This window comes from Manduca sexta, chromosome 16 (assembly GCF_014839805.1).
Source record: "Manduca sexta isolate Smith_Timp_Sample1 chromosome 16, JHU_Msex_v1.0, whole genome shotgun sequence".
In the NCBI taxonomy this organism is placed as follows: domain Eukaryota; kingdom Metazoa; phylum Arthropoda; class Insecta; order Lepidoptera; family Sphingidae; genus Manduca; species Manduca sexta.
The window spans coordinates 3,262,893-3,279,439 of NC_051130.1; the positions used below are offsets into that span (position 1 = coordinate 3,262,893).

The window sequence follows — 16,547 nt, forward strand, 5'->3', positions numbered from 1 at the left end:
AATTATCCCTGAAAAATGGTAAAAACAGTATTAGCTGATCTCGTCCGGCAGCAGAAGTCTTAATAATGTCTGTTATGGCTATCTTAACCCCACTCGAATCAAATGAAATATTTTCTAATTTAATTAATGAAAACGTTTGTACCCTGTGGGCTGTACAGAGTGCTAATAATATTACTAATTTTTTGGTAATTTTTTCTAAATTTAATTCCCGGTTGGGGTACCAATTGGCCACGTGATTAAGCACCAATTGTGGATTCCAAGTAAAGGAATACTTTGGTTTATTAGGTCTCAGTTTATACACTCCTTTCAATAATCGTTTTACACAATCATCTGTACCTACATTAAAGTTTAGAATCAAAGACAAAGCGGAGCGGTGACTGTTGAGGGAGCCATAACGGCAACCCTTATTAAATTGTTCTGTTAGGGAAGGGAGAGAACCGATGTTTTTGATGCACTAAATACGTCGATATTTCGTGAAGAACAAAACTGCCACCATAGTTTTAATGTGACATTATACTGTTTGATGGTGTTTTCGGCGAGCGAAGCCATCATGAGGTTCAATGAGTCGAGTGGGGTTCCGCGGCGTGTGAATGCCGTCCGCAAAGCCTCGCGACACCCAGGGTAAGCTTGGTGTGTAGAGGATGATGCTCTCTGAAATGAGATTGTAGAAGGTATTTATTAGGGTTCAGGTAAAGTATGTCGGAGTCAAGTAAGCTTTGTAGTAATGGGTACCATGGCTGTGAGGGCCAGAGGGGAAAAACTATAATTCCGTTGGCACCATCTTCGATTATCTTGCGTAAGCATTTCAAAATAAGGGAGAAAGGCGGGAATGCATAAAAATATTTAAACTGCCAATTCAAAGTGAAGGCATCAACAGCGTATGCATCTGGTTCTTGTTTCCAAGAAACAAACAAGTCGCATTTTGCATTGTCGCGAGAAGCAAATAGATCAATATCAGGACAACCGAAGTGTCGTTTAATAATTTGATAGGCATGGTCGGATAACGTCCATTCTGTATCAGGGTTTATCCTTCTAGATTCTTCGTCAGCAACATTTTCTTTTGTATTTACGTACGATGCGAATAACCAAATGTTGCGTTTCTCACACCATTGCCAAATGCATCTTGTCAACTCGTTCAGATGTGGGAACTGAATGCCACCTAAGCGATTTATGTAACTAATTGCTGTGGTATTATCTACCCTTAACAATATTGTACAGTTAGCATCATTACTAGCAAAACTCTTTAACCCTAGAAATACGGCTAAAAGTTCTAAATAATTTATGTGGTGTTGCATTTCCGTAGTTTTCCATCTACCATGGACTTTTGCATTATTACAGACGGCCCCCCAACCCATTCTAGAGGCATCTGAATATATTTCTTTCTTATAACTTTGATTTCTTATGGGGCACCTAGCTGTGAAGATACTATTACGCCACCAATCAAGGTCGTCCAGTACTGTTTTGGTGATATTTAATTTATGTTCGTAATTATTATTATGTTGTTGTAATGCCAGAAACTTTTGGCGTTCCAACAATTTCGTGTATAGAAAACCGTATCGAACGGCTGGGCAAGCTGCTACCAAGATCCCTATTAATTGAGCAAACTCACGAATCGTGCACTTTGGCAACCTTGAAAACTTTTTAACCATCTGGTTAATACTTTCACGTTTACCTATAGGTAACGACAAAGACATATCGTGTGTGTTATACACGAATCCTAAAAATTTACATTCTTGAGATGGTCTTAGGGAACTCTTATCGTAATTAATTACAAAACCTAAACATTCTAAAAGCTTTACCGTTTCCCGAACATTAGTAATGCATTCATCATAATCGTTACCTATACATAAAATATCGTCTAAGTATATAACTGATTTATGACCTCGTTTTCGGAGGTAAGCTACGACTTCTTTCATGATTTTTGTAAATACCCTTGGTGCCACAGACAGACCACATGGCATGGCGGTAAACTGATATGTACGCGAATTCTTGGAATTAGGGGCCTGAAAATTAAATCGTAGGTATTTTTGGTCTGATTTAAAAATAGGAATTAGTAAGTATGCCTCTTTTAAATCAATTGTTGCTAAGAATCCGCCTTGAGGAATTAATTTAGCAGCTGTCCTATAATCTTCCATTTTAAAATGTGTACTAGTAATAAATTTATTTAGTGATTTTAAGTTTAAAATAAATCGCTTGTCTCCGTTAGCCTTTTGGGCTAAGAATATTTTCGATATATATTGGTCTTTAGTTGGGATGCATTGTGACACTGCTCCTAATTTTAATAATTTATTAATCGCTACCTGCATATCTCGAGCTTCATTGTGAGAAAATTTTGAAACGGGCATTATAGGTTGAGTCGCTCGAGCACAAAATGGAATTTTATAACCTTGTTCAATCCATGATAATACAACAGCATTTTTGGTTATGTGAAACCAACAATTAAGGAAGAATTTAATTCTACCTGCATGTACCTCATTTATTTTTGTTGCGACGCACGGGTTTTTGCTGTGTAAGAGCTCTTCGCTTGCGTTTGGGACTGCGTCGGATATGACCGTCGTGACGTCACTGGTTGTATCCTCTGACCTCCCCGCCCCCCCCTGTTCGACGGGTAACGAGGAGGTCCTGACCAGTTTCCCTGAGGGACAGAATGCGTGGCTGATGTTTGAGGAGTATTAGTTTTCCGATTTGCCATTGTTTTCCTTATTTGTGATCCTTGTCTTTCAATAGCCTTGCTAGCCTTAATTTTCTCTGACAATGAGTCACCGAATAGGGTATTATCTCGTTCTGAATCTTGAATGACGTGAAGAAATTTCTTTTCCAGACTCGGAGTAATTAATTTTATTCTGTCTTTGGTCAGACGGTGGTGTAAATCGGAAAATAAACGACAACCGTCACTTAGGTATTTTAAGGCAAGAACTTTATTATCTGATTTAAGCAAGGTATCCATTGCTTTGTTTATTGCCGCAGTACCGTTACCCAACTGTTGTTGAAAACTGACCAATTTTTTGTCGCGCCCTCTAACAACATCGGACACAGCGGCGGAAATCTCCGCGTTCAATTTTGGAGCTTGCAATAATTTGCAGTTGGAGGGTATAAGGTGCTCTTTCAAAAGCTTGTCTTTATCCTCTTTAGTCAAGCCCTTCTTCAGTAACGGAGTCCACAAACTTGTTAAATTTTCGTGGATAGGTTCTCCGAAGTCTGGGGTACCAGACGTAGATGACCCCAACGCTGATAGTAGCTCCGGATCCAAACTGGCCTCTGAGACTGTCTCTGTCGCTGGGGCCACCGCATCCTCTACGAGGCCTGGTATATCCTGCGAGTTAGGGGTGGCCACTGTCTGGCCTTCCTCATATAGAAGGGTTGACGGGCAATCTTGTTGCTCTAGAGGCACGACACCGCTCGTACCTACAATATATACGACGATAATTAAACAGGTGAAAGGTCGAATATAAAACCGGTTTTGCGTTAGTATTGTCTCGCGGACAATAAATTGTAGGTAGTGTGTATATCTATTTAAGATTGCACCCATTTACTACACAAGTTGTCGTGAAAACACGACCCATAATTAGCTCGCAGCTAATTATGTTATCGGAATTGACTCGCAGTCAACCCGATGTAGTTTCATTGAAATAATTAATTTGCATATTTGAACCATGGCGCTCACTTACTTAGGAAGGCCTATGTTCAGCAATGGACAGCGATAGGCTGTTTGATATCTATATTCACGCACTGGGAACACTTAATATAATGTTCAACTAACCTGCAAAGTTTTCGTCCTCAGATGAATCCAATGGACGTCGTATTCGACGCCTATGTTTCTCCTTATTTTTTTCTTCTAATTTCTTAATCTTGAGCTTGTATCTTTCTAATTTTTCCTGTGCACTTCGCTTTGGCATTTTTTTTAATAAGCGTGTGCGCTCGTTGCCTCGCACAAAAAAGGAATGAGCCATCCCGAAACGACAGGACGGAAGAAAGGTAGTGTGGGTAAACAAAAAAAAAAAAAAAAAATCTCTAAAAAATCGTGCGATGTTGCCTGTAGAATGAAGGGACTACTTGGTAAATAAATTATATCTGAAGAATGAAACGACGCTTATATAATTGTAGTTTTTACACCGTTATCTACCGTTGTACTCCACAATAGTTATTATTTACATTTTCCGCTATTACATCACTCGCAGATTTATTCACGTTCTGAGACTGGAAGGATTCTCATATTTCGGTTTGATAGGCGAAGTTTAAAGTACATTGAGATTATGCCATCCGTGATTTCGGAATGGTTTTAGACAAAGGGATTAAATGTGTAATTCTGGCCACATCGTTATTTTTATACTTGCGCGACAAAGTCATCCCATTTCACCCGATGGTAAATGGAGTGTGGTCCGATAGAATGTCGACTGACGAGAGACGATTACCTCTCGGCAGTCGATAGAATTATGTCGGTCTGTTGGAACCGAATATATACAGGCTGATCCCGGAACGCGACACACTGACTTAGGCTACTGTGACGGCTTTTAACACCTTGTGTATGGTGGTCGCTTTCGGGACGGATATAAAATTTATCCTACCACCAGTGGCGAGTAGGTGGATGTGGCATTGGTGGTATCCCAGCATAATACGTAGTAGACATCTGGGGTGGGGCAGAGCCGGTATCTTGTGCTCTGGTCCATGAGGTTCGATGTTATGCGTAGTTTACACGTGAAGTGCCGGAGATCGAATTGTTAGATTACATCATACCAGTTTTGTAGTTTATTGTGAATTATGTTACTTTTGTACGTATCTGTATCAATATAAATTCAAGAGTTTTGAAGTTGTAATAAGAGATGATTTTATACTTGTTGTTGAACTATTGTGTCTAAAATATGGAAGAGGAAACATTAAAAAAGTGATTGCTGTAAAATATAAGTGTTTTCTTGGAGAAAGTTAACTGTGCCTACAGAGTAAACGCATGAATCCACCGCCACCCGCCTATAAAACGTTGTAATCAAGACCAGACACCAGCTATTGTGCACTCCAATTATTGTCCGTCAAAACCAAGCGGTTGCCGGCAAATCTTTAAGAGTGACCTTAGTAGGCATGAAATAAAATGTATTTTTGTTGGTTCCTTTTTGACAGCCCGCTATTATACATATAGGTATATATCCCGAAAACGTATGCAATGGCGTTTATAAGACGTGCGTGTATGTATAATGTGTCAAGAATAGTAGCATAGTGCCACGCAGTAGTCATTTAAAATTATAGTTTGTGTAGACACCGCGCATGTGCTGAGATTGTGTTAATAGCTTCTGCTGGCTGCGGAAGTTCTTGACTGACAACGTATGCTAATCGCCTTATATCAAGTCGCCTATCGTCTCCTCATCCATAAAGAGTAAATAACTTAATTTTCCTCCAATCCGCGTTTCATTACTCGCATACAGTTACGTCCAATGTTTCCACGTGTAGTAGCAGATCTAATTATAACAGCTAACTGCGACGTGGTTCCGCTATTTATCAGTTTTCAACGCATTACGAACAATGGGGGGTATGATATTAAATAATTGAGGGCATGCTTCGATAATGAGTAGGGTTGCCGAGTTAAAATTTTTCTTAGTACAATTATTTGTTGCCAAGGGCAATTTACTAGTCTACTTTATAGCGATAACTCTTGCGAAGTGGTAGATTCATGAGGATTTAAAAGAGGTTTGAAAGAAGGCATTTAATTATTATTTTTGAGGTTGACTTAGACTTCTGCTCAGCATTATAATATATGTGTTCCCAGTGAGATATCCAACGCACGGTTTGTCGTATACGAAATGTGGTATGATGAGCGATATTCTTTTGTGGATCCCCCCTCCCAGTTACCCTTTTTATCACAGGTAAAACCGTGTTATTGCTATCGCCATTGTAGCGTTAAGTGGAACGGTTATCTAGCTTTTGTAATTGGGAGTATACCATCATTCAATCGAGCACAACCTAATTTTTATCCGAGTTCACGCTAACATCTTAAGTATTCATGGACAATGATGATACCAAGCTCTTAGTTTTATATTATGCGCCGTTCAGCCTCCAGAGGGGATTGGATGTCTGTATTGGGATTACCGATCATACGAAGCAAGCTCTACCTGGCCAAAGTTAACTCTTGTTTGCCAATGTTTTATAACCGAATATTTTTTTTTTGCTTAAATGCTGTCGAGTCAATATACAAAAAATGAAGTATAAAAAGGGAATTGAAACTCGTCTGGCGTTCGGACCGTTCGGAGAATAGCAATAATGAATGAGAAACAAAAGCTGGTATGTTATGAATGACGAGGCTAAATGTTTCGGTGCGTGGGCTGTTCGCGTGTTTACATTCTTATGCATTGAACTCAGTTTGGTTTTAGATTATTTAGCATCACCTTTTCAGGGGCCGAAGCCAATATACCTTCCAACAACCTATCACATCACTGGTAGTAGCTCTCTTGGTACCGGTAGGAAAAGGCTTGCCTGTGCTTTTGGCACTGCAAAGTCCATGGGCGACGAATGCTGCTAACCATCAGGTAGACTGCTAGCTCGTTTGCCTGCTAGCAATAAAAAAAACCTACCACCGCAACGTCCATTTCGTCAAGTAGCATTGTCTATACATATAGTGTTTATTTGAAGGAAATTGTAGCCAGAGTAACTCAGGGTGACGAGCGCAGTGGAGTGCCACGTAGTACTTTGTAATTCAAAGTTCTGTGTAGTGTTTGCATCGCAGGCGAGCCGCATTCGTCTCGTCGTTCCATTTTTAACCGACTTCAAAAAAGGAGGTTCTCAATTGAGAATCGTCGAAATCTACGTGTATTTTTTATGTTTGTTGCCTCTCAACTGAGTAATTTATTATAAAAAAGAAATATGTATAAACCTGTACCTTCAAATCACTAATATCTTGCCTCCTTAAAATCCTTATATTGAAGATTATCTATGTAGAATGTTTCCTCTGTTTATTTTCTTGTTACCTGTCGACGTTAATGGAAAGTTTTGCGTCTCTTTCTCTCTCGTACGATATAGATATCTTGATAAGAGATGAGGGTATCCCGATACTGGTTGCGACTACAAGATGCCCTATTGTAATGTGCAGTTACATACAGATGAGCGTTGCATTTGAATCATTCCATTGTACCGACAACAAAGAAATTTATAAAAGTGTTTATATTACTTTAGGCGCGAATAATGCCTTAGATACGTTTATTACATACATAACATCACGCATTTATCCCCGAAGGGGTATGCAGAGGCTCAACAAGGGCACCCACTTTTCGCCAAGTATGTTCTGTCCCATGATGTGATAGGGGGTGAGCCTATCGCCATATCGGGCACAAATTTCAGACTCCGGGCTATCAGCCCAAACTACAACTATCAACTGAGCAGAAAAACCCAAATATCACTTTGCCCGACCCGGGATTCGAACCCAGGACCTCAGAGCGCTATTGTACCGGACATGCAATACAACTACGCCACCGAGGCAGTCACGTTTATTCACGTTTATTAGTCAGATACGTTTATTATAACCGTAAAATTGTGATATTAGATATTTTCTGCGGCTTAAAATATTTATTGTCTTGTGGGACTTTACTAACAAATAAATTGGCGTACGTATCGTCTGGTCCTGAAATGTTACTCATTAGTATAAGTTAACACAATGTAGTAGAGGTTTCTAGTGGGCCTTATATTAAAAGTTTTTAAAATAATTTACATTTAGTTGACTACTTTTTAAAATACGTTTATAAAGTCTAGATATCATTTAAAATTATACGGAATAAGAATTTTTGAATTCCACGCAATTATTAAGTTATAATCCTTTGAAATTTGGTGGAAGAAGTAGCTGTCAAATAAAAGTATTAGTAGACTGTGACGTCACTGAGCGTCACCGGCTATAACACTGCATACGTGTGAAAGAGACAGCGAGATAACCCTATTAAACCCTCACTTATTTCACCAAACAATATTTCAAATATGATTTGCTATTTTTCAATAATTTTACATATTAATTTCACAGAAAATTTCTTTTTCCTATTATTTTTTTGTTACCATAAAATAATTTTCAATTTCAAACATAGGAAGCTACCCTATTTAACTGATTTACTAAAGTTGAATTAATTTGATTGTTACATGCTGTCAATATTTCATAATAACCTAACGATAAACGTAGGACATTAATATAAAAAATAAATAATAAGTTACGTTGGTTATTGTTTTGCTGTCGGTACGTTTAAGATTGCTTCTATATCTGGAACCTTTGGAGATTACGCGACCGTTCCGTCGATGTGTGTAATCACGATGTCACACAAATACTTTTTTATTTTAATCAAAACAGGAAAGTGGCTAGGGCTTTATTACGAAAATATTTTAATATCATCAAAAGTGACTAGGCACGGGTAAAAGTGGACGTACGAAGCGACGTAGACGTGAAATAACGACCAAGCTCCTTAAATAAAGAATAAAGAAAAAAACACATCAAATGCATTTCATTTCGCACGCGTATTTTTTCCACGATAAAAGTCTTGCTGTATATCTTCCTGAGATAGAAAGTAGCCTTCCTTCCTAAGGTCTCAAATTATCTCTGGTCTGCAACTCGTCACGTCAACTTGTTGCCGAGCAACTATTAAAGCTACTGTGAATTTTATAATGTAGACTTCTTTTGACTCCCATCTGTTTGACGCCTAAAGCATTTTTACCTTTATTATCGCCTTTAAAACATTTTTCCTAGTATTTTTGTCGGCATACAGTTTTATTGAACGGTATCCTTAACGACAAATACATTGTAATAATATTCTACAATAGTTACAAATGTGAAATTTAATAAAGATGTTTGAATGTTTGTTAGAAGATATTTTGGTGCACGACAAATTCCAACCAAATCCATTGAAGTCCTAGACATAGATTACCATATTTATAGGGGAATAGCTAAAGCGGCGATAACCTTTTTGGGTGTGGAACGGACTGCTGAGACGAATGTCGGCAGGTTCAAAACCCAAGGGCACACACCTCTGTCTTTCTATAATTATGTGTGTATTCTTTGTGAATTATCGTCTGCTTTAAGGATGAAGGAAAACATCGTAAGGAGATCAGCATATCTGAGAAGTTCTCTATAAGAATTTTGAGGGTGTGTGAAGGCTACAAACCCGCACTAGGTCAGCGTGGTGAACTAAGGCCTTATCCCTCTCAGTAGTAGAGGATGCTCGTGTCCAGCAGTGGGACATACATATAATACAGGGCTGATAGTATTTATTATAAAGCCATCCTATGTCACATTTTCTCAGGGACGTTCAAGTACTTTTAATGCTAACTTTATGTACGTTCGCAAACAGGTGGCCGTTTAAGAAATGCTTTGTCTAAATTTTCTTGTAAAATCCCTGAAGCGTGGATTGAATTTTAAGAGATAAAGAGATTTTAGCTCGCTTTTTTGTTACTGTTTGCAGCAGGTGTTTGCGATATTTATCTTTAAATGTATTTTTCTTTTAAATTCTTTAAACTGTGAATGGTAATTTGTATTTAAGTTATGGTATTTTTTAATAATCATTTCTTTTTATAAAACATCTGACTAAAGTGAAGCATTATTACGTACATCTTCAAAAAGATCTTACACATTATAATCAGTAAATATTTGGAAAGATGTCTGGTTCTAAAACGCTGAAATCCTAAACGGATTTGGAAGGAATTTAGCCCATAAATAGACCTAATTCTGGTTTACCATACATATCGTTTATGCTAAAAGAACTTAGTGGATTTTTTATACTGTGAAATATATTTCACATAAAGACTTTTTGATGGTCATATAAAAGCTACCTATCATATAAATTATTATCTGACTGAATTTAATTCACACATCACGCTTTTCTCCCCCTAGGGGTGGGTATGTCCAACTGGGGCACCCAAACTCTGGCAGTGTGTATCGTCTCATCACTTGATCGTGGGCGAACCTCTCACCATTTCGGGTACAAATTTTGAGCAGAAAAACCCAAATAACACTTCGCCCGACCCGAGCTTTGAATCAAGGACCTCAGTGTCGTTCCGCGCACGCAATACAACTAAGCCACCGAGTTACTGAATTAAAAAAAAAAAGTGAGACAATTGGAATTTTTCAACTGTTGTTTTAATTTGTTCACGTATTTCATCTTACGAATTTATTTTACATGATTATTGAAAATCAGCTCACAGGCAACGCTGCGAGCAGTCTTAAAATAAACGCGGCGTCTGGGAATAGACAAAGTTGTAGTTTGGTAGTTTGAGACTTATGTTCCCCGAAACTGAGGCTCAAAGTAACACATGTACCATTATCGCGCGCTTTGTTTGTTATCCTTGTTTTATTAACATTCTTGTTTTGCTAATAAGTTGGTAGCAATATTATAAAGCCTGGGCCCTTATTCTGTAAGATAGTGTAAACGCGTAACGCGGCCGTGTCATGTTATCTTCGAGAAATGTGCGTGGAATGGTATTCTGTAAGCCAAATTTCTATAGTCCTAAACATGATGCGTTGTGTTAAGTGCTTGTTACGCACTGTCAAAATAACGTGCGGGACAGAGAATAAGGCCCCTGAAAATAAAATGAATTACAAAATCGTCAGGGCATTACGCGCTTAAACAAAAATAAAGCTTAAAGCCATTACAATACTCGTCATAATTAGTTTCTATATTAGTTCCCAGTAAATGTCACCGAGTACATACTTTATAATCAACAAGAATGGATTTGAATTCGCGAGAAAACAATTAGCTAAGTAACACGCACATCTATAATAGATATAATAGGTAATTATTCAATATTTATGAATGCAAATGAAAACAATTAACGAGGAAGGCAACCGAGGATAAGTTTTAAAAAAGTATTGGTCAATAATTTTTTCGATTTGGGTTTTGTTTATATAACAGTTGAAATAATTACTGGGTAATACTGGTGACTGCACATCAAAACCATTCCCTAATTAAAGTTCCACTTTTCCCAGATAAAGGTATATTTTAAACCAATGAATAATATTTATAATATGGTGTATCCGTCTGTCAAAGACCCAAAAAAAAAACGGTCTTCTAAAAACGTCTCCGCAAACCAGCGTCTGTATTTGTGGAAATGATGGACTGGTGTGTTAGTACTCGTCTGAGAGTCCTGAAGGATCGACAAAGTTCCGAACAAACTTGGATCTATGTGAACGAAGTCCATAATTCTTCTTAAAAAAGGCTTCCAAGTTTCAAAGGAGATAAAATATGTCCCGCGTAAGCTCGCCGGCAATACCTTAAGACCAACTGGTATGCCGGTACCAGAAGTAGATCCAAATCTGGCGCAGCGCGGATGATAATTGAAGATTCAAAAACCCTAGTCTGGCATTGATTGGTCCATAACCATCTTAGCTTAACGAACGATCAATAAGATTTTTTTATGCTTATTATTTGATTAATTATTCTTTTTTCTATTTATGGTCATGTTTATGTTATAGTTTTATTTACCTAATTTTCAACCGAATCATGTTTTGTAGTTTCAATATTAAAATTGTTATTTTTCCGCATTGTGAGTTTCCCTATTGTATATTATTATAATTTACATAACTTGCCTGAATATTCGTGTTATATAGTTTATTAATATATGAAATGTTTGCAAGAAGTTACAGTACTCAACAGGAAATATTACACATAGGTCTATAGAAAGAGAATCGGTTTGAGCCAAAACGTTAAGTAAGTGAGTGACAGAGGCAACGATCTACGAAGATAAAGCCATTCTTATATCTCTAAAATCCATGTGTTTCATTCACTGCCAATTACTGTATCTCTATCGACGAGTAATTTTCACTGCCGAGCTCTCTACTATTTTTGTATTTGTACGGGCACGAGAAAGTGGCTCCACTGTACGTGATGATAAGCGTAATAGGCTGCAGATAGTGTGGACTTACGAGAGGTGATTACCCCTCGACAGTCGACACAATTATGCCGGCCTGTTTGAGACTGGTTATACACAGCCTGATCCCGGAACGCGACGCTATGGCGGATTTTACACCTTGTGGTTGTTTTCCCACAACTAGCAAATAACTAAGAAGGATAACGATTTCTTATGTTTGAACGAATGTGAGACATTGAAATAAAACTATTTATGGATTCTATCTATTTCAACATATCCAAAGTAAAACTTACTCAATATGTTTTAGACAAATACTGATGTTTCATTAAATACTAATAATACGATGAATATGTTGGAACAGCATCTTTGTGCGAATACCGATCAATATTGTATCTACTCGTAAGTAATTAGCAAGTATTCATGTAAAGTGACTTGTATTGTTTTTTTGAGATTAAAATTTCTTTCTTTAAACCCATTATTTTCTTTGAAATTGAACTACTTTTCGGGTTCTATCGCAGTTAATTATATTTTAGTTTTCTCCCGACGTTTTGAAGACTTTGCAGCCTTCATGGTCACGGGGGGGACTGAGGTGTTGTTTTTCCGCAAAATTTCGAAGACTGTAGCCTCCATGGTAAACTAAGAAGGATTTATGAAACATGTCATCTAAGTTTCTGTTAAAGATATTACCAAGTTAACTACTCCATTTCAACAGCAGTGCATACTGTGGTTATCAGAAGTAACCACGTGTAATGTGTTTAACGTGCGTTGAATGGCACTGTAAACGTTATCAGTCCATTCATTGTTTGTGAAACGGAAAATTGATAGGCGGTGGGAGAGTGGAAAATTAGAAATATATGCTTTAGTAATTGTGCTGTATAAACTACAATAGTACTGATATGATGTCAGTCCAGTATTATATACTGTCCCACTGCTGGGCACGGGCCTCCTCTTATACTGAGAGGGATTTGGCATTAGTCCACCACGCTGGCCAAGTGCTTATTGGTAGCTTTCACACACCCTCAAAATTCCTATAAAGAACTTCTCAGGTTGCAGGGTACCTCAAGATGTTTTCGTTCATAGTTTAAGCAAGCGATAATTCACCAAGAATACACACAAAATTTTAGAAAAGTCAGAGGTGTGTGCCATTGGGTTCTGAACATTCGTCTCGACAGTTCGTTCCACTCCTAATTAGGTTATGGCCACTTAACTGGTATATAGCTATTTTAAATCTATTACAAGTGATTGTCTATCGAACACAAAAAATGATTATATAAATCATATTGCATAACTCCTACCTAAAGATGGTATTTTCGTGTTTTCAATTATATACCCTACTAGCGGTCGTGACACACGTTCTGCCTTTGAAAGAAGATAAAGTGTAAGTACCTGAGGACAGCGCCATATACTGCGTCCGATTGTGAATCTAAACCAACCAGGGACTCACCCGAAAACACGTTAAAAATCATCGAAATCGGTTCAACCGCTTAGGAACAGTTCAGTACACACACATATAAAAGTAATGTACAAAAATCAGTAATAAATCTGACGAAAACATTTTGAGCTCTAATTTAATATAATTAGGCACAAACTCTCTTGTTTGATTAAAGGAATCCTTTACTTTTTTATAACAATACGGCTGCATCCAGTTACATTAACTCGTCAGATGGCAAATTGAACAGTCCGTTTGTTCGGCAACGGAGTTTTTTCTAATCGGATTGGACGGGATGCAAATGGAAATCTCGAACAGGATTCCGGTTTTCCGGGGAATTACAATGTTGATTGTGTGATTATGTGAGATGTTCTTTTTTGCTTTGTTGATGAGTTTACGCTCGTTGATTTCAAATTGCGTGTCGTTTATATTTGTTTTATTCGTATTTTAGTATTATTTCTAGGTGTTAAGACCTGCCAATGTACAATTATTCACTTGCTTTAGAAGTCAAGATATAAGTTTTAGACTTTTTAACACTGATAATCTTTTGTTATCTTTTTTTAATAATGATTTCATTCACATTTTCGTTGTCCTATCATATTGAACCCCTGCCCCACGATACTACAATTTGCTTACACCTTGAAGCTATGTAAATTAGTACAAGAAATTACATTGTCGCGCAGTCACTGAATTCATCTGCAATAACAAATTAGGCTACGTAGAAATGACACAGCACAGTTACAAATGTCAACTGTAGTTTGTACTCAAATCTATTCCAAGCCATGTTCCATTGTTCAAAAGCTACTCTGCGTTGCCCTACGCCCCGCTGTCTCCCAGCGTACGCTCAGGCTTAATCTCCAAAGGCATTAAGCCCGAAGAGGAAACTCAAAGTAAAAATAGATGTAGTTGTATCAGCTTTAGTCGTGTATTTATACAAATAAATAAAGTTCTGTGATATCAAAGTAAAGGATTTTTTCCTAAGCTAATATGCTTATGTGAAGATTAGCAAAATCTAATAATGTATTTTAGTATTAGTGGGTTTATTTTTCAAACCTAATTTCTGAAATAATATGGTAATATCAGCGCTGTATTGTATAATATCTCACTGCTGGACATGGGCCTGCTCTACTACCGAGAAATTTTAGTCCTTAGTCCAAAACACTGGCCTAATGCGGATTGATAAACTTCACATATGCTCAAAATTTTCGTAGGAAATTTCTCAGGTATGCAGGCTTCCGCTCGGTGTTTTCCTTCATCGTTAAAGCAAGCGATAACACACAAATAATACACACGTAACTTTTGAAAAGTAAGAGTTTTGTGTCCTTGGGTGTTTGATTCGCCGGACATGCGTCTCGGCAGTCCGTTCCACTAACATTCACTCAAGGATATCCGCTTACTTACTTAGTTTCTAATAGCTAAATTGATTTTGATGGAACTTTAAACGCTGAAGAATGATTTAGAGCATTGAGGCTACATTTCAGTTTGGTAAATGACCACTGCATTCACAAGCAAAAGCAAATTCATAAATAATAAAGCTGACCGCTGGATTCATTTCTGGCAGACATTACTAGAACTTGTTGTTACGTTTAAGAAAAACGTTGCGTCACGGCGTCTTCATTCAGCACGTAAACGGAATTCATTACTTTTGTAAGGATGGTTTTATACTGGAAACAAAAAGACCAGATGGGCAAGATGAATGTAGTGTGTAATGGTTGGGTCACCTGAGGGCCTGGTTTTTATTATACTATTGCCAGTATAACATATTTTCTTTCTTAACGTCTTTTTTATTGGACCCAGTCAATAAACCCCACGGCACCATGGTAAGCGGAGTGGCGTCAGATAGAGTATCGACTGACGAGAGATGACAATTTCTCGCCTGTCGCCACAATTATGCCAGCCCGTTTGATACCGGATATATACAGGCTAATCTTGAAAAGCGATATACATAAGTGAGTGTAGCGGATTTTACACCAAATATTCTATCGTTAGCTCTCCCGCTTGTATACGGAATGTTTTTAATTTACCTTCTTGTTGATTATCTTTATGACTTGCATTGTTCGATCAAGAGGATTGACTTGAATGTGTAATCAATTTAGCAAACCTTCAATATGCTCAGTTGCTTTAACCAGAAGAAGTCTTTCACCCGAAAATATTACATATTAAGGCCTCTGAAGCAATTCTTCTGCGCTCGGTCTCTATACTAAATGCACACCCATGCATTTGGAGACATCTGTCGCGGACCGAATCACATAACTGGGTCTGTATACATACTGCATATAGGTTTAATTATATTTCCCCTCTTGTCTCCGTTCACCGATCCCCGGAACTTAGCATCCTTCACTAATTCTTCCTTCCTCAATTTCAAAAGAGAGAGTTTGTCCTTAGGCGAAGGCGTTCCTCAGTGTGAAGGGACTTCTGAAATCCAAACTATCCCCGGCTTAATATTGCATCAGATCGAGAAAAGGGTGATAGCAATTAGTAGAGACCACGGTGAAAATTGAGGGTTCCACCCCAATAAAAACACTGGCTATGTCGTTCCAAAAGGCACTGGTTATGAGTTAAGTACCTATATCCAATTTTATTGTAGAATTATGGACATTATTTTAGGAATGACCATGCGCATTATTGTCAATTAATCAAAGCTGTCGGTGACGTCGTCAATCATGCGATTGGCGGCCGCGGTTACACAAGGCGACGATTTTCCAGCTCACGTCGAATGACATATCAATCAATCAGAAGCGTGTAGTTAGTTTAAATGTGCCGTTTATGATTGTAAAATCATTTTGTTTGAAAAGGGTAATGTGCTTATAAAATCGACACAAGCAATGTTGTGTATTGCATTTAAGCATGATGTTCCAACGTTAGACATAAAATAAATAGTAATTTCGAGCATTTCTTTCAATAAAAATAAGAAAATTAATATGCCATCTATTGAAAAATCTTTTAAACGAGCAGAAATAAAAATTTAATGAATTATAATTATTTGACTAATTAATTTAAATAAATTTAAATTCCAATCTTGAAATATGAAACATACAAACATCTCGTGAATGCAAAAATCTAATAACTCAATTGGCATAAACGCGAGTTTTATAAAAACTTCACTAACCTTTTCATAAAAATCGTGTTATTCACAAAATGAATTAGCTCACTCGCCTCATATTTTCTGAGCTGATTAACTTGGTTGTGGGTTTGTAAAACATTTTATAAGCATTTCATCGCTTGCAGCTTGTATTTAATAGCTTAGCGGCTTTGCTAAGCATGAATTCTATTTTCATAAATGGTTTTTACTTGATAAACGAAA

The 16,547-nt window shown here is 37.5% G+C and overlaps 2 protein-coding genes across 9 annotated transcripts in view; one reads left to right on the forward strand and one right to left on the reverse strand.

Moving 5' to 3' along the window:
• Positions 1-16,547, forward strand: part of LOC115447351 (transient receptor potential cation channel trpm) — a 266,806-nt gene that overhangs the window by 51,425 nt on the left and 198,834 nt on the right. The gene's annotated exons all lie outside the window — the stretch shown is intronic.
• LOC115447145 lies at positions 1,718-4,014 on the reverse strand. The gene has a single exon (XM_037439443.1). The coding sequence runs from the start codon at positions 3,527-3,529 to the stop codon at positions 2,477-2,479; it is 1,053 nt and encodes a 350-aa protein (XP_037295340.1). The 5' UTR covers positions 3,530-4,014; the 3' UTR covers positions 1,718-2,476.